The sequence below is a fragment of the Leptodactylus fuscus genome, chromosome 3 (genome assembly GCF_031893055.1).
Source record: "Leptodactylus fuscus isolate aLepFus1 chromosome 3, aLepFus1.hap2, whole genome shotgun sequence".
NCBI classification, from domain to species: Eukaryota; Metazoa; Chordata; class Amphibia; order Anura; family Leptodactylidae; genus Leptodactylus; species Leptodactylus fuscus.
Genome location: NC_134267.1, coordinates 104,864,177 through 104,892,027, shown reverse-complemented (window position 1 = coordinate 104,892,027; position 27,851 = coordinate 104,864,177). Strand labels below are relative to the sequence as shown.

The window sequence follows — 27,851 nt, the reverse complement described above, 5'->3', positions numbered from 1 at the left end:
GTTTGTATGTTCTCCCTGGGTTTGTGTGAGTTTCCTCCCACACTCCAAAGGCATAATGGTAGCGGAAAAAAAAACCTCACTGAGTGATGAAGTTTCTATGCGGAAAGCTTTTACCACATCTAGGCCACGGCCTCGTGGTGGTGTAAACGTCATAGTTTGGTTGTGGCGTTTTACAGTCCCTGCAAAATGGAGGGGAATTTAGCAAAATTGTGATTTATCGATGCTGCCTGCTATGTTAGGCCTTAGCATTAGCGTCAATCCACATTGCCTGTTTCCAGACAGATCGGCTTTAGCTATGACACATCATAATGTTTCTATGTGACAGAATTGTATACTGTGTCACATTACAGCTCTAGCCTTTTTCTGGATCTCCATAATACTACATAATTAAAGGGACTGGTGCTACCTCTGCACCCCTATGGCCATGCCCCTGATGTAAATTCAGTCTGACTCACCAGGTAAATTACTCTCTTGCTACCAGTTCAGCTACCTGACATTATTTTACACTGCAGCAAATTGAAGGAATTCTGGCCTGGCATCAGTAAAGGACAGTAAAGTATTGAAACCATAATAATGTTCATAACATAAAAGAATAGTAATACAGATTTCTTACTTAGTCAGCATTAAATCCAGCTAACAGTCCTGTATTAAACTCTTACTGTATGAGGATCATTTTCTGAAAAAATGAAGGTGAGGCCTTACTCACACAGCTATTTTATAATATATGGCTTTTTTCCCATAGTTTTAACTACTATAGCAGACCCTATTACTGCTATGTATACATTAAAAGGTGCTAAAATTCAATCATCTATTACACTAAATGAAGACATTATAGTTACCGTATATACTCAAGTATAAGTCGAGTTTTTCAGCACAGTTTTTGTGCTGAAAAAGCCCACCTCGGCTTATAGGCGAGTCAAGCAGCAAGACCCCTGTGGCAAGACACTTGTGGGCGGCCGCTGGAGCAGTGCTGCTGACGATAGGTGAGTGGTGAAGCAGGGCTGTCTCCAGCACCGCCCCAAGATGTTTCCCAAGCATCTTCGCTGCCTAGGAAACATCTTAGGGCGGCCCTGGAGACAGCGCTGCTTCACCACTCACTATCGGAAGCAGCGCTGCTCCAGCGGCTGCCCACAGTCAGCAGCGGGCCTCTGCTCCAGACCCTGCCCCCCAGGCTACATCACATGCCGTCAGACATCTTACTGCGTCTTAGCGCGGGCGGCGTCATCAAGCTGGGTGACGAGGAGGCGGCAGCAGGAGCAGTGTGAGGTTGGTAAGTAAAAGAACTTTTTGTTTGTTTGTTTTATAATAGGCCACTATCTGCTGGAGTATTTCCAGCAGGTAGCGGCCTATTTACCTACATCCCTGCCGCCTGCTATTTACCTACATCCACTGCCTCCTGCGCTTCCACTAGTACTATAGGCCGCGGAGACCGACAGTGAGCAGGCCTGAGCCCAGGCCACGATCCCACTGCCGCTGTTATTATACTCGGGGGTCTTTTCAGACCCCCGACTATAATGATCGGAGCCCCAGGGGAGGTGAGAGAACCTAATAAACAGTGTTACTCACCTCTCCGGGATCCGATGTTAATCCTAGTAGGGTTTGGGCCTGTATGGTAATATCCCAGACGTCATGTGGTCTGGGATATTACCATATAGGCCCGAAGCCTGTGCTAGTAGTAATAGTCTGTTACTGTTAGCACAGGCTTTGGGTCTGTATGGTACTGCTAGCACAGGCTTTGGGCCTGTGATATTACCATATAGGCCCAAAGCCTGTGCTAGCAGTACCATATAGGCCCGAAGTCTGTGCTAGTAGTAATAGCCTGTTACTGCTAGCACAGGCTTTGGGCTGTTACTGCTAGCACAGGCTTTGGGCCTGCATGGTACTGCTAGCACAGGCTTTAGGCCTATATGGTAATATCTCAGACCACGTGATGTCTGGGACATTATCATACAGGCCCAAAGCCTGTTAGGGTTAACATGAGCACAAACAGAATGTCATGCATTTTCCCCCCTTGGCTTATACTCAAATCAATAAGTTTTCCCAGTTTTTTGTGGTAAAATTAGGGGCCTCAGCTTATATTCGGGTCGACTTATACTCAAGTATATATGGTATATTAAAAATTCAGATATTCGTAAATAATGTAAAATGCTTTATCCCTAACTTTATCTGTATTTGTCGTTAATGCATTTATGCATGTTTTTAAAAGTAGAACGCTAGCATTTTTTTATTATTTCATTAGGAATCTATTCCTCCAATATATATATAACTCATTGGAGGTTATTTATCATCTGCCCCTTTTTTGGCCACATGCTTCATAGGTTTAGATGTGCCTTTTATGGCCATGTGCACTTTGTCCCTTTTTTGTTCACAAATACACAATTGTCCCTTTTTAATGCTTTCGAACCTGGCAGGCTCTTTTACCCTGCCCATGGACTTAAGTGCATTTGCTTCCTTTTTTGCCCTTTTTTAAAAAGGTGGGAGTCATAACTACAGCGTGAAAAGGATCTTCATTTAGGCTATGCCCCCTTTTCTCGCTAAAAAGCAAAAATGTCGAGAACAACATAACATCTGGAAAAAAAGGCGCAAATGCTTTATATATGAAGCGTAGGGCAGCAAAAGACATAAAAAAGGAGCCATTTACAACAAAAAAGAGGCAAATAGTTTAATAAATGTGCCCCACTAAGAATTTAGATGCTCCCTTTTTCTCTGAAAATTAAGGATTCCTTCTCCTCTTGGGTCATGTGATCTCATGGTGACCCCCTAGGAATAAGGCTGGGGCCCCATGGGATGGAAAGCCGTAATTTGCCTACAGAGAAAAATTGCAGCATTTTACAGTAAGGGCAAAGTGGATGGGATTCTAGCGAATCCCATGCCCACTTTGCGGTAAAAACCGCGGTACGAACACGCTGCAATTTCCAAAACCGGCGCGGTTTTGGAAATCGCAACATGTCAATTATACCTGGCGGTTTCCCCATAGCTATAATTGTAATAGGAAGTATGTGGAGGAATACTCTGTGAACTTTCTGTCTAAAGTGCTTTAGGAAGAACCACAATGCATTGTGGGACATCCTGTGGGGCTTTAGAGTCGGTGCACAGAGTTTTTTGGCACTGATTATGACACGGAATCCACCTCAAAATTTGCCTCCAAAAAGGGGGCAACACGGTGGCTCAGAGGTTAGCACTGCAGCCTTGCAGCGCTGGAGTCCTAGTGTTCAAATCTCACCAAGGGCAAACAGAAAACAAAGAAAAAAAACATCTGCAAGGAGTTTGTATGTTCTCCCCGTGTTTGTATGGATTTCCATTCCATACTCCAAAGACATACTGAAAGGGAAAAAAATGTACATTGTGAGCTCTATGTGGGGCTCACAATCTACAAAAAAAAAGCCTCCCAATAAGTCTCTATTTGGAGGCTGATATTGAGGCGGATTCAGCATCAAAATCAGGGCCAAAAAACTCTGTGTGCATTGACCCTTAGTCTAACATAGCTTTCTTTTCTCTGTAGAATCCAAAGAAATTTCAGATAGAAAGCAACGACTAGGAATTCCAGCTTAATTATATGTATTGGGGAAATAGGTACATAATGAAAGAATACAAAAAACACTGGAGTGCTTCTTTAAAAATATGTATAAACATATTACAGAATAATAATAATAACTTTATTTATTCAGCGCTAACATATTCCGCAGCTTTGTCTAGTTTTTGACGATGCAGCATGTCTAATAAATAATACATAAATAATGTTTAATAACGGCTGCCTTCATATTTCACATACTAAAAGAAAAACACTTTTGAAACCTTCACATTTTACAGGGCAATTACTATTATAAAAAAGTATTTTACATATGTTGTAATTTTTAATAAACAAAATAATGAACAATGCCAATCCCACCGAGATGCATATGTATTTATAGCAGCCCCCGTTGGCAATGTGGTTCTAATGAACTTACACAATAGAATTTTCCAATAACACAGTCACTTCTATTGTTCATGGCTGGGCACTAGCACAAAGCTGATAAAGATAGTACACCAGTGATGGGGTATTTTGATAAGCTCCTCTCCAGTCTACTGTCTGTTATATGAAAGGAATGACATTCATCACTGCTACAGTATTAGGTCGGTAGACAAAGGAGCAGGACATCTAACTTTTTCTGCCACACCATCTGCTAGCAGGAGAGCCGAAAACTGACTGCAACTGTAGGGAACAATGCCATCTGTTTCTGTCAACAAAGGGCCACGTGTATCTGCACTGGGGATTGTCATGTCTGCTAAGCTTATTTACAGTAGCAGTCTTACCAACAGTTTTACAGTCTAAAAGTACTGGATCATTCAATATAAGAGGTTATTACAAATAGCAATGAATGTCTATCTAGATGTCAAAACTCAGATATATTTAATTTTATTAGGATTTTTAATTTATACTACAATGTAGCAAATATAATTCTTTATAGTCCCCATTATGTAATTTTCTGTCCTGCCCATGGTATATAGGTTTACATAGCAATTGTAGTGACAGGATCTTGACTCAACACATTATCTCATAAAGTTTTTATTATTACTGTTATCTAGGCAGCTATTAGCATTTTACCATAGGAAATTTTCAGAGAATCACTTTCAGCGAATGGCTTTGCAGTCAGTTGCTTCTGTTTAACATAAAGCTTGATTTAAAAAACAGGCTATTTTCTGGTGATACATTCCCTGTATTTATTTTTATTATTATTATTTTTATTTTTTTTTTTGGGGGGGGGAGTCAAACTCCATAGATCAGATCATATCAGACAGCCATATTACATAATTGTTTTGGTGGGAAAAATAAAAGCTTCAGCTGGTTTCTTATAACAATGCAATAGAAACATTTTGTGAAAAACACTGGGGGGAGGGGGTTTACTAACTGTATGCCATTTTTTGGCATAGATGAGTGTAAATATGGCACATCTTCGGCACGTGGCCCTTTGTTGTTGGTTCTACTCCCTGCTTACAGAACGGAGTGGAGAGCGAGGCAGGCTGGGGCAGTTTTACAAATATGCTATAATTCACGTCACAAAGCTGGTGTGAATTATACCTGAAATCTATGCCCGTTCCTCATTGGGGCAGATTCCAGTTCTTAATAATTCAGACAATCTCATGTCAGCCTGGAATTTTATTAAGACTGGCGTAAATAAAACAAGCACTAATAAATTCACCCCACCATGTGTATAAAATAAAAAATTATATTTTATTACAAGTATTTCATACTAGTACTTAACCTTAGTTCACATCTGTGTTTGGTAATCCGTTCGGGGAGTCAGCATGGGGACCTCCCCCCCCCCCAACAGACTATCAAACACACTGGCAAGCGGTGTGCAGTGAAAGCACATGGACTCCATAGACCAGGGGTGCCCAATACATCAATCGCGATCTACCGGTCGATCGCGAAGGACATATGGGTCGATCGCGGGATGCAACCAGGGATCCCCGGTGTCTGCAGGCCCCGCCTGCAAGTGTCCGGAGATGACTCTCAGCCTGCGCTGTGAACAAGCACACCGGACACTTGCAGGCCGGGCAGCAGCAGCTCTTAGAGATGAAGGGAGCTGGGGTGCTGTTTGTTCACAGCGCAGGCTGAGAGTTATCTCCAGACACTGGCAGGCGGGGCCAATTAGATCACGATCTACTTTTCTGTCCGCATGTTCCATGCGGACACCGCACGGAAAGCACACAGACTCCATTACAGTCTATGGGGTCTGTGTGCTTTCACTGCACACCGCTTTCCAGTGCGTTTGTTAGTCTGTTTGGGGGGTCCCCATGTGGACTCGACCGAACGGATAACCAATGCAGATGTGAACGAGGCCTGACACTTACTTTACAAAGTCAGACACATTTTAAGTGCAGCACCAAACTTTTGCACATGATATAATATCACTATTAATATTTTACTACATATATTTCTACTCATAAATGATGAAACACTTGTATGACTGTTTAATAAATATACAATGCCACCTGACCTAAAGAACAAGGTTGAGTAATGTGTTTATTGGTTTAAGTATTATTGCTAGGCTATGTAAAGTGTATGCAGGCAAAGGAGGACAAGGAGCAACACATTGGAAAATGCAAAACAGGATTAAGAATGAAAGCGCCAGATTTCTCCTATCTCTTTTACTTTAGTTTTGTATTATGTCATTAGATCACAGCACACTGCTTTTCTTTGTGTCTTTTCAGCCATGTTTATCGAGGGAGGGGTACAAAAGTAACCCTGGTTCACTCTTTTTCCCCGTCTCCCCCCTATGCGCCACCTGACCAGAAGCATTCTCTAGAATGGAGCTTCATTACAAAGATCGCTTGTACTGAATGTGCGTCTGGGCAATATACATGCCAGTAATCCCCATCCTTTTCAATGCTTTTATACTTTTTTTACAATGGAGCACAGTGCATTTCTACAATATTATCATTGACTGCCTTAGGGCATATGACATACATCTATCAAAAGAGTGTTTGTGTGACTCCAAGGATGGGTGCTGTATTTAACATATCACTGACTGAAATATAAACCCGCAATGTCTGCTGGCCTGAGAATGTTCAAGAGTTCAGCGATGAAGTCGATGCATCATGAAGAGCTCCCTTGTTAAGTGTTTAGCCTTAAAGCTAATGAGACATATCACACATTTACAAATTGATCACTAAAGGGTTTACATTGTATCAAGAAAGAGAAAAGAGAATTTACATAAGGGCATGCATTTTTTACAATGTCCCTACTAATACCAACACCAGTTAATGCAGTGTTTGAGACATAAACGAATATAAAAGAGACAGGACACTCGTGGTTTATGGGCTGGAATGTGTCTAAAAGTGACCATTGAAATTAGATGTTAACAATCCAGTATCTATGAGGGCTGACAGGATCTACAGCAAAATTCTGATGCTGAGGTAAATCCATGGTTCACAAAGGTCGGAAGTCTCTAGCAGCAACTCATCTCTAGCCCTCCATAAAATTAACAAGCACATCTTATTAGGTAAGATAATTGGCCCATTGAAATGTTGTCTGACAGATCATCTGGCTGCCAATTATTTTATGTTTATGGCCAACATAAGTCTTCTGTGTGTGCATTGGCTTCTAGACCTCTTCCAAGATACTACCCCCTGAAGAATAGAAGCTTCTAGACGTCTTTCAAGATACTACCCCCTGAAGAATAGGAGAAAATGTTCTCAAGTTATATTACCATGACAATAAATTGCATTCTCCATAATTCAGTAAGTTTAGAGTCTGTACCACATTTCAGATAGATACCTTATGGCTGACCATGTATAAACAGCAATCAAACATGGCAGTCGATATCCCCTTGTTTGCTTACAGGAATGATACTGTTGTAAAAGATATGCCATGATTGGCAAAGTAAAAAAAAACTTTGGAATCTGACCTGAGTATAAAATGGCTGCAGTGGTTCTCTGGGACATAAATATTGGTAGCCTATATTACGCATAGGGTGTTTGATCGGTGAGGACCCAAACTCTAATGCAAACCATTTATCAGCACAACAAAAGGGTCCTGTTGCTCATGTGCGTCTTCTTCACTGTACATAAGTACGGTGGCTTATCCATATGAGTGACTGTGTCTGGTACTTCAACTTGTCCCATTTATTGTGCTGATCAGGGGCCTGGAGAACAGAGCTTCACCAATAAAAATACTGGTGGTCTATCCTGAATCGCAGAGAACTTCTTCAATCACATTGCTTATTGAACATCAGTTCTGAATGTACGACAGTACCAAGACAAGAACAATCATCTTCCATTTTAGATCATGCCCTCTTTAAACTACTAAAAAATATAGATAGCTTCTCCATGGCCTGGGCTTGATCTTTTTATTTATTTTTTTTTTTTACTTAAAGCTTTTATGACTTGTGCTTCGTCTCCTCAACATTCAAGATTTCTCTTTGCTGTCATAAGGACAGAACCATTCTAATTTATATTTCAGTGGATGCAACAACTCTTAACCTAGAGTGACCTCCCCGCTCCACAGTACAGCGCGATAGGCGCTGCTGGGCAGAAGGGCGTCCCTGGCTAAGTGTCAGAAACACCCTTCTGACTGTAAAGCCCTACGGTACCGGGACCGATAGCGCTTTACACCGGGCACAGATCGGGAAAGCTGATAGTGCACTGAATTCAGCGCACTGTCAGCTTTCCAGCAGTATATAAAACTGCATGTGCCCTATCTCATGAAAGATCTTCTTTAACATAAAAAGTTAAAGACTGCAGTGAAAGTTGTAGCCTGATCAGCTGCCCTAAGTAGAGATGGGTGAACCTCTGAAGATTTGTTTAATTTTAAGTTAGGAGAGTTTGGCCCAAAGATTTGTTTTGGGCCGAACTTGTTAAAATAAGATCGCAACTGGAATGATCATACTCTGAGTTCTCTTTGGACCCCACAGAATAATAAGTCGAGGCCCAGGAGAGGTATAAAAAATAACAAACAGTTATACTGACCCTCCCTCCTCTCTTCTGGACCTCCTTTGGGAGACGCAATGCGCCCTAGGGTCATTGCTAAGTCCCAATCACAGGAAAATATTTGGGAAAATTGGTTCGAATCTGGGTTAATCTGAACTGGTTCGCTCATCTTTAGCCATAAGCATCGAACTTAACCCTATATCTGAACCAGTTTATATATATGAGGACCATTAAATATAAATAAAGTGTATTACACATACTGTTTTGTGAACCAAAACGTAAGGTGGAAAATGAAGAGGAAATCCTCTTCATTTTCTGTCGCCGACATTTTCACCCGTGGTGGGCTGCGACCCGATGCTGAATCAAGGCAGAATCCACGGAAAGTTCGAGCAGGACGCTTCTTTTTTCTGCTTCCTGCTATCTCTGCCTCCATTTGAAAACAATGGAAGGTGGATTCCGGATGGAATCTGCCCTGCATTTGGGGGTGAAATCCGCCTCCAAATCCATGAACATATTTTAACTATCCATTGACAGTAACCATTCTTCAGTCCCTGACATCTTGGACACAATTCGGCCATATGTTTCAGTGTGGGAACTGAAATATGAATGTAAAATACTAATAGAAAACAGTCTGAGCACATGCTGATGTTTTTTGTACAGTACGGAAGGTCCCATAGCTATTAGTATGATTCACCAACAGAAAAAATAATGAGGGGCCCCTTTTTTTTAGGTATTAAGCTCCTTCTGCAAAACGTATCATGTGTTTGTGCCTATTTTGAAGGCTACACAAGTCTTGTCACTTTAGCCTTTTTGTTGGGAAACTGAGCATAGTTTATTTGTAGTAACATTTTTATGAAGCATTTATGATGTGTGCTTGGAGGTGCACAGGGCGGATGCTGGGTAGGGCTGCCTAGAAAAACTCTAATACCCCCATAACCACCAACTAGAAACCAGGAAGTGTTATTGCATGATCCTGAAAATATGAGGAATGATAAAATATGGTCCAAACACGCATAAATGTACTGAGTTATTCATTCATATGATAAATATTTCCTGCCTCTAGTCACATTTACTTAGTCCCTGAGAATTCCCTTGAGGCCCCCATCTGGCCTCAGCAAAAAAAAAAAAGCGCTATGGGAAAAATCGTGGTGGCAACACATTACGGTTTTTCACAGAAAGTCCACAGAGTTTTTCTATGCTCGATTTCTGCTTCCATTATACCAATAGTGAAACTGCCGGCGTACAATTGACATACAGTGATTTCCAAAAACGTGGCGGTTTTGAAAATCGCAGCATTTCCGCTGCACATATTTTTATGCAACATGTGGATGGGATTTGCTAGAATCCCCTCCACTTTGCATGGACTGTAAGACGCCACAGTTTTTGCAGTAGCATATCGCCACATGGGGCCCCGGCATTCATAGCATCTTCACAGAAGACAGAAACTGACTTACAAACTTTTTGCTAACATCTATCATACCAAGGACATTACAAGGAAAATTCCTCACATTGCAGATATGACCTTTCTTTAGCAAATGAATAGAGTTTGTGTGAAATCTAAGGGATCCATGGTTATCACACAATCCCTATTTTCAGTATGTTGCATGCAGTTCACTGAAGTTACATTACAAAGTGCTGCATTCAGTAACAACACTACGTGACCGGAATAGAAGCATAAAGTTAGGAAAATCAGTTAGGAAAATATCTACTGTCATGAGACAAGTATAATGTGCAAATATTGTGTCACACTGTAACGATAGGTTCACACTAGCATTTGGCTCTCCGTCGCTCAGGTCTGCATGGGGACCCAAAAGACAGAGAGCTTGTCTGCAGACCTCATAGAATCTAATGCTGGGGCCCCACAGGATGGAAACACCGCGATTTGCCTGCAGTGGAAATGCCACTGGAAAAATTGTGGCGTTTTACAGTATGGGCAAAATGGATGGGATTCTAGCGAATCCCATGCCCACTTTGCGGTAAAAACGGCCATGTGAACATACCATGATTTTTAAAACCAGTGCGGTTTTGGAAATTGCAGCATGTCAACTATACCTACGGGAACACCGGCGGTTTCCCCATAGGTATAATTGTAACACAAAGTCTGCAGAGCAAAACTCAGTGAACTTTCTGTTTAAAGCACTGCTGGAAGAACCCCAATTAGTTCCCGCCGCATTTTTTCCCACAGCGCTTTATTGCTACAGGACGTCCTGTAGGGCCTTAGCCTCATGCAGTTTTATATTGAAACCAGCAGACAGAAAAGTCCTCCCTGCAGGATTTTTTTTCTCCACTGATTTTAGGTGGAATCTGTGGCTTACAGAGAATCCAACAAAATTGCGAGGTTTATGCTACATGGGGCCCTGACTGAAGACCTCACAACCGTAGATGTTTTCATTATAGCATATATGCAAATAGTATACAAATCCCTTAATCTTTATGTCCCCCTGTATACATCCATAGCTTTTTACTGATCAGTGTCCAGGCCGTACAAATTATCTAAATTATGGAACAGGTCCCATTCTTGTCCGTATTTGCGGCACAGACTTCACAGATACAGGTGTAGGGGATCATACAAGTCTTCTGGATCCATCATTGCAGATGACATACTTATACAATATGGACATGTTTTTGCAGATTGAGTATCAGTATCTGTGGACAGTAAAAATCACTAGAGAAAAGTGCATGTAGCCTACACCCAACCAAAAGGTGACAATATGCAATGGAGAGAAGGAGGTTGATGGTTTAACAACCATTGAATAAATGATTGCCTGGTTAATGACCATGTCACAGATATAGCCAGATACGTGTTAGTCTTTTTTTGGCCATGAGTATCATTCCGAATGGCTAAAGAAAGTTTAATGATGTCAGGCAAAGGGCAAACAATCTTGTTGTGAACATTTCTTGTAATAGAGGTAACTATCTGGACCAGCAACTTTCCTCATTGATCAGACTTTACCTGAGGAATGTTCGATAACATTAAGATCATTCATTGTCATTAACATCTGCTTAATAACAAGCCGCGCATCTGTTTTCCTTACAAGACCAGAACAGATTTTAATCTTCAAGTACACAAATAAGTGTAGGAATGATTATTTTTGTTTATTTATATAGCCCCATTAATTCCACACAAAATATACAAACAAATATAATACTAACAATGACTGACTGGCACAGTGGGATAGAGGGCCCTGCCCGCAAGGATTTACAATCTATGAATTCACTAAGCGCAAGCAGAGATCTTGTAAAATGGCTAGTTATAGTTTATCTTTTCTTATCAGTAATATGTAAGCCTCAAGTATGAGCAACTTCCTGTGTTTGGAGCTGCGTCAGCTGGAGATACATCCTCTGTGAAGAGAATCTCCAGAGAAAAAAAAATCAAAAAAATTTGCGACGCATAGGAGGTATATACTGCATAGTCCTTTCTGCGGTGGCAGATAGCAATATATGAAGTAGTTTGCTGCATCTCTCTCCCTGTATACATGCTGCAGCTCTCCATCCGTGACATATCCCAGGTCAGGTCAGCAGTAATGAGTTTCCTGCCCTCTGTCCTGACAGTGTGAATAAGGTGAATGTGTAGATTCTTTTACAATCTGTGAGGTCAGCGGCAGGTAACAAACAACAATGGTGATCTAGCCTGGCCCCACATTATGGCTCACCATGTAACAAGTGGTGAAGTAACTCTGCTTTGTCTTACTAGGAAAATCACTGGGCTGCGGACTGTGTACTGAGCTTATTCAGGAGCAAATGTCACAGTTCCGCACAAAAATAATGGATCCTCCTGCAATGCTTATCCCTTCAGCAGCCTACATAGTAAGTGAGGGGGATCGCAGCTGGGAGATGTAGGGATACAGTTCCCTGTCTAGCTATGCCAGACAAATCACAAGTCACTGATAGCCTGACCCATCTCCACCATCACACTCAGCTCACTCTATCCTTTCACTAAGCGAGCTTTTTCCCCTGAGAGAGTGAATTTATATGCATACAGACATCAGTACATCCCCATCCCCCTCCAGTAGACACCCTCTCTGCAGCACCCACTCTTTCTATGATACACCTCCCCTCCTCTCCCAGCAGACAGCCCACACAGGAGTGGGGAGGAGGGGACACATTGCTCTACACTCAACACAGCTTTTCTCTCTTCTTTCTACCCAGCAACACAAAACCAAGACTATCCTTCCTCCTCCACGTTGCTTTAGGGCTGTGCCCTATTGTCCTCCTCTTTTTTCCCCTTAACCTACTATCCCTCCTCCTTGCACCCTCTGCCCCTCCTTTTCTATTCCCTCCCCTCACCCCCCCTGAGCTCCATCTGCTCTGCCCCCCTTCCCTTAGTGTCAGAAAAAAAAATGCACACATTTGGAATCTTTGCCCCGCTGTTGCCATGGAAACGAGCCCAGCATACAGGCTTGTGAAAAAAGAGAAGCGAGAAGCTGTGGGCACCTCTATGAGTCTACGTTCTAGTTCCCCGCCCAGGAGACGTGTATTAATAGAGCTCTTTTCACTTTGTAAATAGGAGTCGGAGAAGAGGAGAGATGGTTTTCCATATATATATATATATATATATATATATATATATATATATATATCTATATTAGACTGTATACGTGTCTGCGGATCTGATTACAATCCAGTGTTGTAGTATAATAAAGTTGAGAATGAAGCAGGAATCCTGTGCTCTGATAGAGAAGCTGGCGTGTACGCCTGTGGATGTGGAGCCAGTTGACATGTAAGGGTTACGCAGTCGGAGGCACCAGGTGACATACCAGTAACCTGCCACACAGTAAACATCACGGATGATTTCATAGAGTAGACGTTCAACATGAGATAATTCCCAGCTCAAACTAACCATTCTGACTACATCTGCGCCATTTACAGTCAATTCACACACAGCAGATTTGTTGAAGAAGATTGTTTTGGCATAGTCACATGGATTCCTGCAAGCATTATTTACATTTCTGTCATTGTACAATTCATTTGACTATGGCTTGCCAAAAAGGAATGGAACTGATTGTCAGTCCCCAAAATCTCTGTAACAAATCTGCTACATGTGAATATACTTTTAGGCTTAGGACAAATGTTGTGGAAATGCAGCATTTTTGGCTGTTATGGAAACGCAGCAGAAAAAAACACTGCGTTTACAGTCCCAGCAAAGTGAGGCTGAATCCCCCCATTGCAGAAAAACAACTTTTTTTTTGTAATGCGGCATTTACACTTGCGCCCATGTCCGCCCTCTGTGAGTCCACCTAAATCCCTGGAGAAACTGCATAGGGACGGCTTACCGGTGGTCAGTTTAAAAACCTATTCATTTGAAGGGGTTTTTAGAGCAAACTGCCAGTGTCCGTATGCAGCCTCTCTGCCATGAAACTTGTCTTATTTTGCACAGACACAATGTCCTGCATGGCCGACTTTTTGTCCACGCAAAAAAAAAAAAAAACGGTTTCACCACAGAGAGGCTGTATACGGACACCGGCGGTTTGCTTCAAAGAGGACCTTTCCAGGGGAAAGGCAGTTCTATATATTGCTGGAAATCCGACAGTGCACTGAATTCAGCGCACTGTCGGCTTTCCCGATCTGTGCCCCGGGTAAAGAGCTATCGGTCCCGGTACCGTAGTGCTTTACAGTCAGAAAGGCGTTCCTGACACTCAGTCAGTTACGTCCTTCTTCAAAGCAGCGCCTAGCGCGCTGTACAGTGTGAGCGGGGAGAAACGTCCCCTCCCCTCCTGATAATACTCGTCTATGGACGAGCACTATGAGCAGAGGGAGGAGACGTTCCTCCCCACTCTCTCAGTACAGCGCGATAGTTGCTGCTGTGGAGAAGGACGTACCTGACTGACTGTCAGGAACGCCTTTCTGACTGTAAAGCACTACGGTACCGGGACCGATAGCTCTTTACCCGGGGCACAGATCGGGAAAGCCGAAGGAAGTACTTCTACCTGCTGCTCCATCCACTTCTGACTTTGGCTCAAGAAACCGCAGCAAAATCTGCAAAAAAAAAAAAACCCCTGCATTTTCCATAAAATTAACATGCTACGTTTTTCAACAGCACAGTGTTCTTTTCCCAAAAGGATTGGGTAATATATAAGAATTTGTTATATTTCTAGCTTCTGCTCAATCCACTTCTGGCTTTGGCTCAAAAAAAAAAATGCAGCAACATCTGCAACAAAAAAACCCCTGTGTTTCTGCAACATGGGGCCTAGCCAAAAACAAGTGTTTTTGCTGAATTTTTTCTGTAGATTTATATACACATTAGATTCATACACATTAGATTTTCATCTTTGGAAATGGGTGAATTAGATATATTTGGCAAACAAACAACAGTTTGACGCAGATGTCGCCAACAGTCTGCTGAAAATAGATCAGCCATGCAGAATATTTTCGACTGGCTGTCGGCTGAAAATACCAGTGTTTTGGTAGTTTCACGCACAGTGTTTTTTTTGAAAAATACCACTGCAGTTTTTGATGGTTATCTGAACCAAAGCCAGACGTGGATGCAGCAGGAAGGAGAAATGTACATCTTTTTTTATTATTTCCCATTCCTTTTGACTCTTCTTCTAGTTATTAATATTGATGGTGCGATTATTTGCCCAAACAATCCTATCATCAATTGGACAGCCGTCATCAAATGTGTATGGCCGGCGTAAGGCTGGGGTCACACAATGTGGGAAAATTGTGTTTTTTACTAAAGCAAGAGTGGATTTTGCATAATCAGCAAGCATAAGTACATCCTATATATTTCCTATTTCTTTCAAAGTCACTCTTGTATTGAATTTTTTTCCCACAATACTTAGAGAAGATGAAATAAAACATAATTCACTTTGCTGGTACTGTAAAATGCTGCGTTTTTCTCCACTGCACTTCCACAATGTGGGTATATATGCTGTTCTTAGTTGCATTAATGCATGTAGTTTTTGAAAAAAGAGGTTTTACATTTTTGATCAGTTTTTATTGGTATACATAAACAGCACATGCACTCACGCTACTAAAAAACATGTAATAGCACGCCAAGGCTACCTTCACACTACTTGGCGCCAGGTTAGTATTTTTTATTCTCGGTATTTTTTTGAGCACACAATATTTTTAATGCTTTTTTTCTATAATGGATGCCAAACCCAGGGCATTCTGCATTAAAAAAAAAAAATGCCAGATGCAAAAAAAAAAAAAAAAAATCCATTTCTATCTGAATACTTTTTCTTTTGCTAAGTCATGTGACTCTCACTCACACACAACAAAATGTACATGGAATGATACAGGAGCAAAAGAGGGTTTTTGTATGAAGTACTAAAGGACGGAAAACCGAACATTAGTCTGAACCTAGTGTCACGAACTCTTGAAGAATAGAGAGTTCATGGAGCACAACTATGAAGAAGGAGCTCACATCTCAGCCTCCTAACTAAATACTTACTGTATAGTCTCTTAGATTATTTAGGAGAATATAGACAGAAGGAGAATTCCGCTGCCTCACAGAAGATAGCAATGGTATAGTACAGCTAATGCATCATCATGAGATTGATGGCAGAGCAAAGAGAAACATAAAAGTCAGCTATCAAAATGGTGTCCAATCATGAGCATAGGAGAAGCTGGATTGTAGGGATATGACTACAGTATACTGTACATAAAAGAAGCCTGAAAAGAGATAGACAATTACATAAGACTGCAGGGGTGGAAAAAAAAATAAGTTTTTGTGGGAGTTCTTCTGTAAGAGTACACATTATGGAAAAGTTGCTTTTTTGTTGCACATTTTGCTGGCGTCAAAAAAACTCAATGCATATTCGCCGCAGTCTTTTGCGCAGCGCTTTTTTGAAGCAATTCGCTGCATGTGTTATTAACTATCAAATTATAAAACAAGAGAAGAAGAAAACCATATCTGTGTTTGTGCAGACAATTAAACATAAACACCAAATACAAACAAACCACCCCACAATATTAACAATTCTTTATTTAATCCAAAAATGTATTAAAAAGTCAATATAAGACAATAAAAATGAAAGGATGCTAAAGGGTGCTACATGTCCAAAGAAGTAAGGGCGGGTTCACACCTGTGTCCGATCTCCACTTTGTAGGTTTCCGTCTTCTGCTGACAGGAGACAGAAACCCGGCATTCAGTGTCTGCCGGTGAGCGCCCGTGAGCATCTTCTGCTCTCTGCAGCTAAACCGTTTTTATTTTTAACTGGACACAAAGTCCTGCATGTCCGACTTTGTGTCTGGTTAAAAAAAAAAACGGTTTCACCGCGGAGAGCAGAAGACACTCATGGGCGGACACTTTACAAACCCATTCAAATGAATGGGTTTGAAAACTGACTGCCAGTTTCCGTCTCCTGTCCAGTTTCTCTGGCAGGAAACGGAAACTTGCAAAGCAGAGACCGGGCGCAGGTGTGAACCTGCCCTAAGCAAGTTTAAATGGTATACAACAGGACGCCATGTGGTGTTACGCTAGGTTCACTCTAGCATCGCCTTTCGTTGTTATGGATCTTCGGAGCACCAGAACAATGGACAGTCGGTCCACTGTAATAGTGGTTACAAATGGAGCCCAATGGACCCTATTGACTATAATTGAGTCTGTTGGGTGTCCATCGTTTTAAAACTGAAATCAGTAGAGGAAAAAGGCATCTGTGCAGGAATTTTTCATCCGATGATTTCAGACAGACATTGCACGAGACTGTGGCGCAGATATTAATGTAGCCTTACAATTCGTAAATACACAAAGGATAAATACACAGTGAAAAGATAATTCAAAAAGGCATATACAGATTACTGAAGACCCACCTCAACTTGTACTTCACTATACCACTTCTGAGGGTAGCAAAACAATGTATGTAACCAAAAACCATACACAATCTGGAAGGAATTACCAACATAAATGCCATTAGTGTTCAGACTCAGCTTAATTTAAAATGGAAGCCTCCACTCACCATGTATGTATCAGCAAGCATGGGGACACCCACTCCACAATGTGATAGGACAAAAAGTTACCAATCTCAAGATTTCCCCAGAAATTAATTCATATTGGTTGGTGGGCACAAATTTGAGAAACCACAAAAGATGGGCCGAACTGTGGCAAACACCCGCCTATGACTAGGGCCACACTTCATTTGACAAAGGTTGACAGCCACCATAGAATCTGTAGCAATAATTGACATGTTGTAGGTTCCAAACATTTTCTGTTGTAGATTTTTACAGCAGTGTGGGTAGGATTATTTGGTTTTCATTGCAGTTTTCTGCAATAATGGGCAGGTCTTGACAAAGTGTCTTGCGCTGGTTTTGATTTGCAGTTTGGGAATTGGGAACAACACAGGTTGGCCACTGCCAATTCCACCAAAGTTACCCTGCGCAAACTTACCCCATGTGTTGCTGGTCTCAAACGAACTTCTCTTTTTCATTCCACTACTGACTTTAAAAACCTACATGAGAAATCTCTGTTTTATGCTGCCCATATACATCGAATCTGCTAATTTTGATGGGGATATCCTCACTCTCCGCATATGGCAGATATCAGAGAAGATTAGGATTGGGTAGTTTGATCCATTTGTTTTCAGGTATAGAAACAGCTAGTAGAGATGTGTGGCAGTGGCTTTCTCCCTTCTCATGGCTCAGTATATATCCACTGCTTGGCCAAGTGTACATGTATTGGGGTAAGTTGGCTTAGACAGTATTTAGAAGACAGTTATCAATAGTTTAAAGCCATGCACATTTTTCCTGTATGTGGCTTGTTTAACTCAACCATGTTGGAGTTTTTAATATAATATTTGGTTGTACTCAGAAGATACAGCTGTAATGGCAGACTCAGACATTATAGTAAAGAAGCTCTCATCACTTGTCCTGCTTCAAATCCTTATCAGATGACATTTGTCTGTGTGTTGTTGGTAATGTCTATAGGGGTACCAGGAAAAACTTCTGCCATATCACAAAATGAACAAACATCTGTGGAAAGATTTCTATCTAATGGTTATAGTATCAGACAAAACTGCAGTCATGCGACCAAATGAATATGCATCTGATGCCAGATTTCTATCTAATGTCTGTGGTCAGTCTTCATATCCTTGTCTAGATGTCTTTTCAGCTTTCTCATACATTTGTAAACTTCTGGATCGGCAGAAAACAATTATGCTATGTTCACACTATGGGGACCCGAAAGACGTTGAGCCCGTCCGCTAAAAAGGCAGTTACCCCATACACTATAATTTATACTAAATCTGGTGGAAAGAAAAGTCCTGTCTGGCAATTTTAGATGGAAACAGTGGAGGTGTCTCCTACAGAGACTCCAACGAAGATGTGAACCTAGCCTGAGTATGACTGTATTTGACAGTAATTCGGTTCATCTTAAATGGAGACTGTCACTAGGGTGCATCACAATTATGTAAGTCTCACATTTGCATTGCTACTCCGTTGTTCTGATCTGTTGAAAGAGCAGTAACACAGTCTGATGGACCTCATTGACTATTAAAGGGTGCAGAAGGTGTATGTTGTTTATTATTGAAAACGGTGGAGGAAAAAATTCCTTGGTGCAGAACTTTTCCTTCGATTTTCAGATGGACTTTGTGATGGAGTCCGCAAATGTGAACGTAGCCTTAAATACCTCAGGCTCATCTGAATGTAATGTCTTTTTTCAAAGTTCATGCCTCTAATGATATATTAATTTATTTTAATATATATATATATATATATATATATATATATATATATACGGTATATCCGCAGTCTAATTTATTCAATCATTGGGAGGCATGGGAGCACGTTTGTAAAACTGGACATGAATAGGGCCTGTGCTGAGTTTTGCGGCCAGGACTGTTGGCCTGTGTACAGTCATGTGCATTGGCAGATAGAAATGAATGAGTCAGTGTACTAACCGGGAAAAACCCCGATAGCTCAATGACCTAAACTATGGTTCTCTGCAAGTGGCCTCAAAAAAATAAAAAAAAAATTGTGAAAAACAACTATTTCTTGGAGTTGCCATATTCTGACACCTGTAACTTATATTTCCGTGCACAGGGCTGCATAAGGCGCCCTTTCATGTGGAGCCAGATGTACCTTTTATTTATACTATTTGGGGGAATGTTTGATGTTTTGATCACTTTTTATTCAAATTTTATTAAAACTATTTTTTTTATACGTTTTATGTTTTTAGACTGAGCATTTTGGGACACAGGGAGGTATAATCTGTTTGTTTTTGTTTATTTCAAATCTAGGGAAAGGGGGGTGATTTGAATTTTTTTTTTAACTGTTTTATTTGCCCCTCTTAGGAGGTCTGCACTTGCAATGTTTGGGGACATACAATAGACACAAATGTATCCAAGACAGATGAACGTCTTAATTTACTCTTTATTTTCTGACATCTGAATGGGGCCTACCATTTATATACTGCCTCTGTATTCCACTTACATACAGTTCTATCTACTTCTTATTCCCGGTTCACATCTGCGCAGGGGTTTCCGTTCAGGGAGTCCACTTTGGCCTCTGTATTACAGTCCATTCTAACAGGTCTGCTTCAGCAAAAAGAGAAGCGGGTACTTAGCAACCGTATAGTGTAGAAGTGTTGAAGAATATCGTTGGATATTAGACAAAGTGAAGACAAAGACCAATTGGCCTCTTACCTGCTGTGGTTGTGAATCAGTCACAACCACATGTAGAGCAATGTACAAAAAACAGGCGGAGGTGAGAGCACACCCAACAGACACCGGTCACCGAAAGGGAACAGGAACAAACAGCCAGTATCAAGGATCAGTAGAGGTGGTGCGCTCAGGTCAAGAACAAGTGATGAGTGGTTGAAACTTTATTGGGACAATGCACTGTCCTTGATACTGGCTGTTTGTTCCCGTTCCCTTTCGGCGACCAGTGTCTGTTGGGTGTGCTGTCACCTCCGCCTGTTTTTTGTACATTGCTCTGCATGTGATCCTTGATACTAGCTGCTTCAGCAAAAAGACACACAATTTCAGATATTTTTTTGTTGCAGTGCTTTTGGATGAAAATATCCAAATTTTGTCACAAAGGGGCCCACTGAGGCTCTGTCATCCAAAACTGGAGTCGGCCCTGCAAATACGCAACAGAACAGATGAATGTACATCCAGCACAGATGTTAACTTAGCCTAAACTGACACACTACAGGTTGAAAACATTTGGTGACAAGTAGCATCAGATGTGTGTAAAGTTTATCTCAGCCAATACCAGAGTAAATAATATCGCAGTAAGGCTTGGGCCACATGGTAATATTGACTGCAACTCCCACTACTCGAAGATCACTTTATGGCCCTAAGCGGCAAAAAGCTCATTCATTTGCAGCTCAGAGCCACAATCGCGGCAACTTTGGGGTCAAAATTTGACCACATTCACATAGATAATTTCAGGTGTTGTAAGTTGTGCGGCCCCAGTCTTAGGCTGAGGTCCCACGTTGTGGAAACACTGCTTTTTTTTTGAAAACTTTGCTGCAGATTTTTGAGCCAAAACCAAGAATGGTTACAATAGGAATGGGAAATAAATAGGAAGTTCTTTGGCTCAAAAAACAACAGCAAAATCTGCAATAAAAACAGCAGCTTTTCTGCAACATTGGTCTTTAGCCTTATGGTGGAGTTGTGGAAGGTAGCCAATAACTGAGTGAGAGTTTGCTTGCATCTATGACCAGCCTTTGTCTCAGTTCACATTGGCGCCATGACTTTCAGCACCTTGGACCTCTTTGACTTGTAACAAGGTGCATTAGATTCCCATCATTTTAAGAGCAAGAATAGTTCTGCATGCTCCAGCATTCATCTGTGATAGAGACAGTGGACTCACTTAGCTCAATTATGAACAGTCTAAGGATAGTGTCAGAGAAATACAATATGGATGCACTATTGTGAAGGTAATATGGCTGGAAACCACAAGCGCCCTTAACTACATCCATCTATTTGCTGTTAGTTTAGGTCATTAGATGCACGCCAGGATTTCTGCCATATAATGCTTATGAATTGCATGTTGGATGTAACGTATTGCTAGCTGTTATCAGCCATTTGGAGGAAGTGAGGAGATGACAAGTATCTTTGGTGTTTTTTTCTCCGCTTGTCCTTACGGTTACTACTCTATATCCATATTTCCTTTTCCTTCTGTATGTCCAGCCATTGCTTCTTCTTATCCTCTCTCTGTCATTTGCAGTATATACGGAGGGAACACATATTTGTGTCCCTAGTAGTGGGTGATATTAGAGCTCATTTAATGGCCCCCCTCCCCGCAGAGTCAGTAGCACTATATGAAGTGTTTACACAGTGTCAGTCAGGTTAGAGTTTAACAGAGCAGGGTCCCAGCTGCTGGATGGCGGGAAAGCTCCAAGCAGCAGCTGCCTTATTGCATTCACATGAATGTGTCAGGGAGAAGAAGATGGCTCTCTCTACTCGCCATCTATGGACCGTGTCACCCCGTATACATCTCACTACAAAGCCCAGCTATGTGCCACTCATACAACTGGACACGTCAAATTTGAAGGATGAGATTGCTGTACACGGCACGCCCACAGTCACCAGTTCACCTCACCCCCTCTCCATTGTACCTCATCTGTGTCTGGACCCTTCCCACCCCCCACTGAGGGGTCTACACAAAGACCAAACAATGGACACTCACACTGCCATTATTATTACTGTCACCCCTCCCCCAGCCAGAAATGTACATGCATAAATACATATCCCCCTGGCTACAATGTGACTGCAATGCTGGACTGATAAACAGCATCCTGAACGCACGGCCATGACGGCTGCACAGTGTGGCCCCATGTCGCTGGTGGAAAGGGTTAAGCGGGACCACTGAACTAATACACTAAGAGGGAAGAAGGACCAGACGAGGACATCTCAAGGGGGCCAAATCTGATCCTCACATACACACATTAGCCAACAAAAGCCCCCCAGCCCCCATCCTGATTCATTTCACACCATTCAATCCCAAAAATCTTCCCTGTTAACCCCTTAGCTCCCCAGCTGAGGAAATGGAGAGAACTCCACAGTGACTTTCACACACACTGCCAGCTCTGGGAATGGCTCCACTGGGTAGATAAGGCCAACAAATCAGGAATAATTGGACAGCGCCATTTCATTAACCCCTGAGGAGACATGGCCGTAAATAAGAGTATGGAGGTATGGAGCTGGCAGGACGAGCCCTCAGCACATCTGGACAGCAGACATCGTCCCTTTCTGATCTGAAACGTGATCCTTCCAAATGAGAGCTGAAATTCAATCATGTCCATCAATTAAAGGGGAAGGAGGAAAAAAAAAAAGGGCGCCCAATCTGTAGCTGAAGCAGCTGAGCTCCATAGATATAAATGGAGGCAGCCCGGCTGGTATTGTTCGGTGCCGGAGGCTACAGACATTACTAGTGAGTATGGTTCTGGTGGGCCTGCAGGACTGCGCGCTCGCTCACAAGCTCGCTGCCCTCTTTTAGTAAATATGCTATTTGTATTAGCGATTAGATTTTTTTTTTTTTTTTTGTATTTCTTGCACTGCTGGGCTGCATTGTTCTGCCCAAATTCCAGGCCCCGCCCCGTCCTTTGTCTGGGCGCGCTGTGATTGGCGGGAGTGGGACTGGGCTGCCGTCATGCCTTGGGAAGCCCATTCATCTGTGCACTTGGGCGTTGGACTCCGCATCTTATTAGCGAGCGGGGAGATTTCTCCATTTTCCTGTTGTATCCAGCGCGGCTACCGAGCATTGGGATATTTACTAGAATTGTGGCACGGGACAGGCGAGGCGACTATTTGCGCGTTACCCAGCCTGCACATCATTGGTGAATATCTCTCTTGTACTTTGTCTTCTCCCTCCCCTCCTCCTGTTGCAAAGAGGAGTTGCAGCTGCGTTGCTCCGGCTCTGCTGTGTCTTGTGGCCGCCGTCACATCACCATCTCTTTGTTTCCTCCTCTGCCTCTGTCTACTCGTGTCTCTCGCAGTGTCTGCCGTCTCTCTGTCTCTGGGGGTGACACGTACCTTTTTTGTTGGATACACAGACAGCGATGGGAGCCCAATTCTCTAAGACCGCAGCCAAAGGCGAAGCCGCCACCGCCGAGAAGCCCGGGGAAGCAGTGGCCGCCTCTCCCTCCAAGACGAACGGCCAGGTAATGGAGCGGCATCTGTTGCTGTGTGATGGATGGATGGCTGATCCCCGGGGTGCTTTGTTCTTGGGATTGCATGCTCTTTTCTATACACTACGTGTTGGGTTATGGAGGATCTGCTTCTTTATTGATGGGTTGGTGGATGGGGCAGGCAGCAACATGTGGCTCTCACCTGGCACAGCGCTGCTACTCTATTGTTACGGGGAGCCATAGTGTGACTGTGTGTGTGCCCCCCAATATTACATGATTGCTGCAGCCACAGCTCGGTGACCGTACAGATGACATTTAACTGGGATGCATGGGAGGGGTCTGCAGACGCCATTGTGTAGATGGAGGGCTAGAGTAAGACCCCCTCCTTTCAGCAACGCGTTTTTTCCTTCTCCCTCAACATCTTGTATGAGAGGGAAAGCACAGGCTTTGTCTCCGTTGGCTCCTTGCTGGAGCTGCTGCTAGAAAGAAGGCGTGATCTGAGAGCTAATGCACTTGCAGCCTGTCGTCTCCCTGGAGCATAGTGCTGCTGGTGGAGGCGCAGCGCCCTCTGCTGTGCGCACACTGGTACTACAACTGACTGGGCTGAACGCCTCGCTGTGGAGGTGTGAGGGATAATGGAGGGAAACCAGACGCTCTTCAGCAAAGCCATGTGTGAAGGGCTGGTAGACGAGGAATATGTGGTGACTGGTGGATTGTGACTCTGCACTATGCCTGTGGTAGCTATTACTCTGTAGTGTGTAACTTAAGGCTGGATAAGGTGGTAATGGGCTGCATGACGTGTATAGGCAGGGGATTAATGTTATGTCACCACTGGTGGCTCCTAAGTGATGCTATTGTTACCCTCCACAGGAAAATGGACATGTGAAGGCCAATGGTGATGCATCTCCTGCAGCAGCCGAGGCAGAAAAGGAGGAAGTCCAGGCTAATGGGAGTGCCCCAGCCGAGGAGACCCCTAAAGAGGAGGCTGCTGCAGCAGAGGCTGCCCCAGAGAAGGAGGCAGCTGCGTCTGCCGAGGGGGAGAGTACTGAACCAGCATCTCCAGCCGAGGGAGAGGCCTCTGCCAAAACAGAAGAAGCAGGCTCCACTTCTACACCTTCCACCAGCAACGAAACCCCCAAGAAGAAAAAGAAGCGCTTCTCATTTAAAAAGTCTTTTAAGCTGAGTGGCTTTTCTTTCAAAAAGAACAAAAAGGAGAACAATGAAGGAGCTGAGGCTGAAGGCGCAGCTGCATCCAATGAGGGAGCTAAGGAGGATGTGCCTGCAGCTGCTCCTGAGGCCACCAATGAAGAGGCAAAGCCAACCCAAGAAGAGGCTCCTGCTGCAAGCAGCGCAGAGGAAAATAAAGAGGAGGCTGCTGCTGCTGCAGCATCACCTGAACCACAGGAGACCAAACCAGAAGAGCCTGCACCAGAAAAGCCCACAGAGGAAGTAAAGCCTGCTGAGGAGCCAAAGCCTGAGGAAAAACCTGCAGAAGAGGCCCCTGCCACCGTTGCTGCTCCTGAAGCTCCATCTACTGAACCAGAGGCACCAAAAGCCGAGGAGCCTGCAGCTCCAACACAGGAGGCTACATCCGAATCCAGTCCAGCAGCTGAGTCAGCAGAGTAAAGATATGGCAGTTTTGAGATAATCAAAGAACTTTTTTTCTCCCCTTGTTTGTTTGTTGGAGTGGTGCCAGGTACTGGTTTTGGAGAACTTGTCTACAACCAGGGATTGATTTAAAGATTTTTTTTTTTTTTCATTTTTTTTTTCCTCCTTACAGATCCCATCTCAAATCATTCTGTTACCACCATTCCAACGGGCCGGGTAGAGTTTACAGCAGTCACCGGCCTTAACCCTTTTTCGCATCAGTATTAATGTTTTGCGTACTTTGCATCTTTTATTGAAAATGTATTTTTTTTTTTTTTGTCAATTTATGGACATGCCCATACATGAAGGAGATGGGTGGGTCAATATAAGGGGATATGAAATGAAGTGATAGGGGCCACATTGGGTTTTAGGTGGTGAACACATTGCCAAGAGAATGTGCCACACAGAAGGGGTCAGGTTTCTGTTTCTCTGTTACTTGTTTTTCTTTCTTTTTTGTTTGTTTTTTTTTTTTTTTTCCTCTTTAATTTTAAGAGACGTAATGATGTATTTTGTGAGGGCAGCCTTCTACAAGGTTTACAACACTAAAGGTCTTGACAAAGATGGCAAGCAAAATGATAAAAAAAAATCAATACCCAGATCATAGTTTTAGCAATTCATTTAAACCATAGGAACTTTTCACTTATCTCATGTTAGCTGTATCAGTCGGTGATTAAGTAGAATTACGAGTTGTATAGGCTTTATTGTTTATTGCTGGCTTATGACCTTAATAAAATGTAATTATGTATTACCAGCAGGGTGTTTTTAACTGTGACTATTGTATAAAAGGAATCTTGATATCCAAAAGCACATGAAGTTTGCAACTCTTTCCACCCTGCCCATTTTTGTAAAACTGCAGTCATATTGGACCTTTTAAAACACAAATTTTAAACTCAACCAAGCTGTGATAAGTGGATGGTTACTGTTTCTACTGTGGTATGTTTTTGATTCCAGCAGGCAATGCTTTCTTTTCCAGTTGTCTTTCAGAATTAAGGAAAACTTCAGATGCAATGGTTTTTGTGTAGCATCTTGTCTTTCATGTTTTGTAAATACTGGAGAAGCTTTGACCAATTTGACTTAGAGATGGAATGTAACTTTGCTTACAAAATTGCTATTAAACTCTTGCTTAAGGTGTTCTAATTTTCTGTGAGCACACTAAAAGCGAAAAAATAAATGTGAATAAAATGTACATGTTTTGTGTTTCTTTGACATAGTTTAACACTAATGGCTTATTTCGGTAATGGCATTTGCTTCTTGCTAACCTGCATGTCTCCATTCTCATTGTGCTTGCTGAGTGTACTAAAGTAGTGGCAGTGCCATTGTTTAGCTAGCCTTTGGGTTTGGCACCATATTGCCTAAACACATGGTGATGAGTTCCAGTGGGCTTAGTTTTGCCTGTCATCAAAGCTATGGTAGCTGTAGGACTTGATCCATTAAAATGGATTTGTTTGAGAATCTAGACTTTAAGTGCTCAATGTAAATCCTTCATCTCACATGCATAATAGCCCTTTGTTTAACCCAATGAAGTGTGTTTACATGTAACCCATCACAATGCCTTGCACCCTGTAGAAGGCTGCAGACTTGCTTCAGGGCACACAGGCCTATTTCCTTCTATGCTTGTCCACATTCCAGACATATGCGCCATCAAGACATTCTGGGGATACTTGGATTTACTCATTGTACATTACTGCCTTTCTTCTAGGTGTGGGTATATTGTATTCACACCCTATTTTAAATGTGAAGATGTCTTACAACAGAACATGCAGTCATTATGGGAGTTCTTTTAAATGATATAACCCCATTCATTTTTTTTTTGTCTATTTATAAAAAAAGTCAAAATTGGGGAACCTGAGATTCAGTCTCTGTTTACACCATGTTAACTTTGTGTTGGGAATTTTACCTCACGATTGGTGATGTGGATTTTATGGCTTTTATGCTCTAAATCTTTAATGGATGACGTGACAACTTTTTTTTTTTTTGTGGGGGTGGGGCTTGTTGGTGAACATTTGTCACTTTTCTTATGTGAGCAGACAAACAACCTGCTGTAGCCTATGACACTCACTTCAGAGCAGGGCTTCTATGTATGGTACTGTATATGCTTACCAAGTAATCACTCTTTTTGCAGAATCTCTTGTCCCATTATGATGGTAAATGCCAAGTTTTCTGTGCACTTATGTGAATAGATTTGCTTACTTTTGTATCAGTTATTTATCGGATGAAATGCCATTGGCGCATGTACTACAGGTTGTAAACTAAGGATAAGAACATCTAGGTTTGGGCAGCAGGCTTAGTAGGCCTGTGCCTTGAGAAGGCTGAACCTGATACGAAGTTTCAGCCCTTTTACAGTATACTCTTCATGCTTTTTATACAAACTTACTGTAGCAATGTATGTATTAGTTGTACTCTGCTCTTTGAGAACTGCAAAAGCTACAGCATGGTTGTATGCCTACGGTCTCCACTGACTTCTTTCCCTGTTTACATTTTCTATACCAGTTTATACAATGCATACTTTTCAGGTATGAACAGGATATGTCATATGTTGTCCTATTTTTCTTTGACCATGTAATCAATGTTTACCACAAACAACCAATAAATGGGCAACAAGTAGATGAGTCTATAGTAAGCTTGCTTATTTTTACTATATTTACTTTGCATACACTACACTGTAACCACATACAGATGTGGCTGCAGTGTTATGCACAATTGTGTGTGTGTGTGTATATATTGTTTGAAATGGCTGTATCCCTACAAACACCACTGTTCAATAGGTGGCAGGTCC

At 42.3% G+C, this 27,851-nt stretch overlaps 1 protein-coding gene across 1 annotated transcript; it reads left to right on the top strand.

Moving 5' to 3' along the window:
• The first annotated feature begins 22,960 nt into the window (after positions 1-22,960).
• MARCKS (myristoylated alanine rich protein kinase C substrate) lies at positions 22,961-26,261 on the top strand. The gene is made up of 3 exons (XM_075268086.1): positions 22,961-23,137; positions 23,354-23,461; positions 24,299-26,261. The coding sequence occupies exons 2-3, from the start codon at positions 23,360-23,362 to the stop codon at positions 25,052-25,054; spliced, it is 858 nt and encodes a 285-aa protein (XP_075124187.1). The 5' UTR covers positions 22,961-23,137; positions 23,354-23,359; the 3' UTR covers positions 25,055-26,261.
• The last annotated feature ends 1,590 nt before the right edge of the window (positions 26,262-27,851 follow it).

Excerpts from the sequence above, each read along its gene's own strand:
- MARCKS (XM_075268086.1), top strand. The coding sequence starts at position 23,360 with ATGGGAGCCCAATTCTCTAAGACCGCAGCCAAAGGCGAAGCCGCCACC. Across the intron at positions 23,462-24,298 it reads CCTCCAAGACGAACGGCCAG|GAAAATGGACATGTGAAGGC; the intron begins GTAATGGAGCGG and ends TACCCTCCACAG.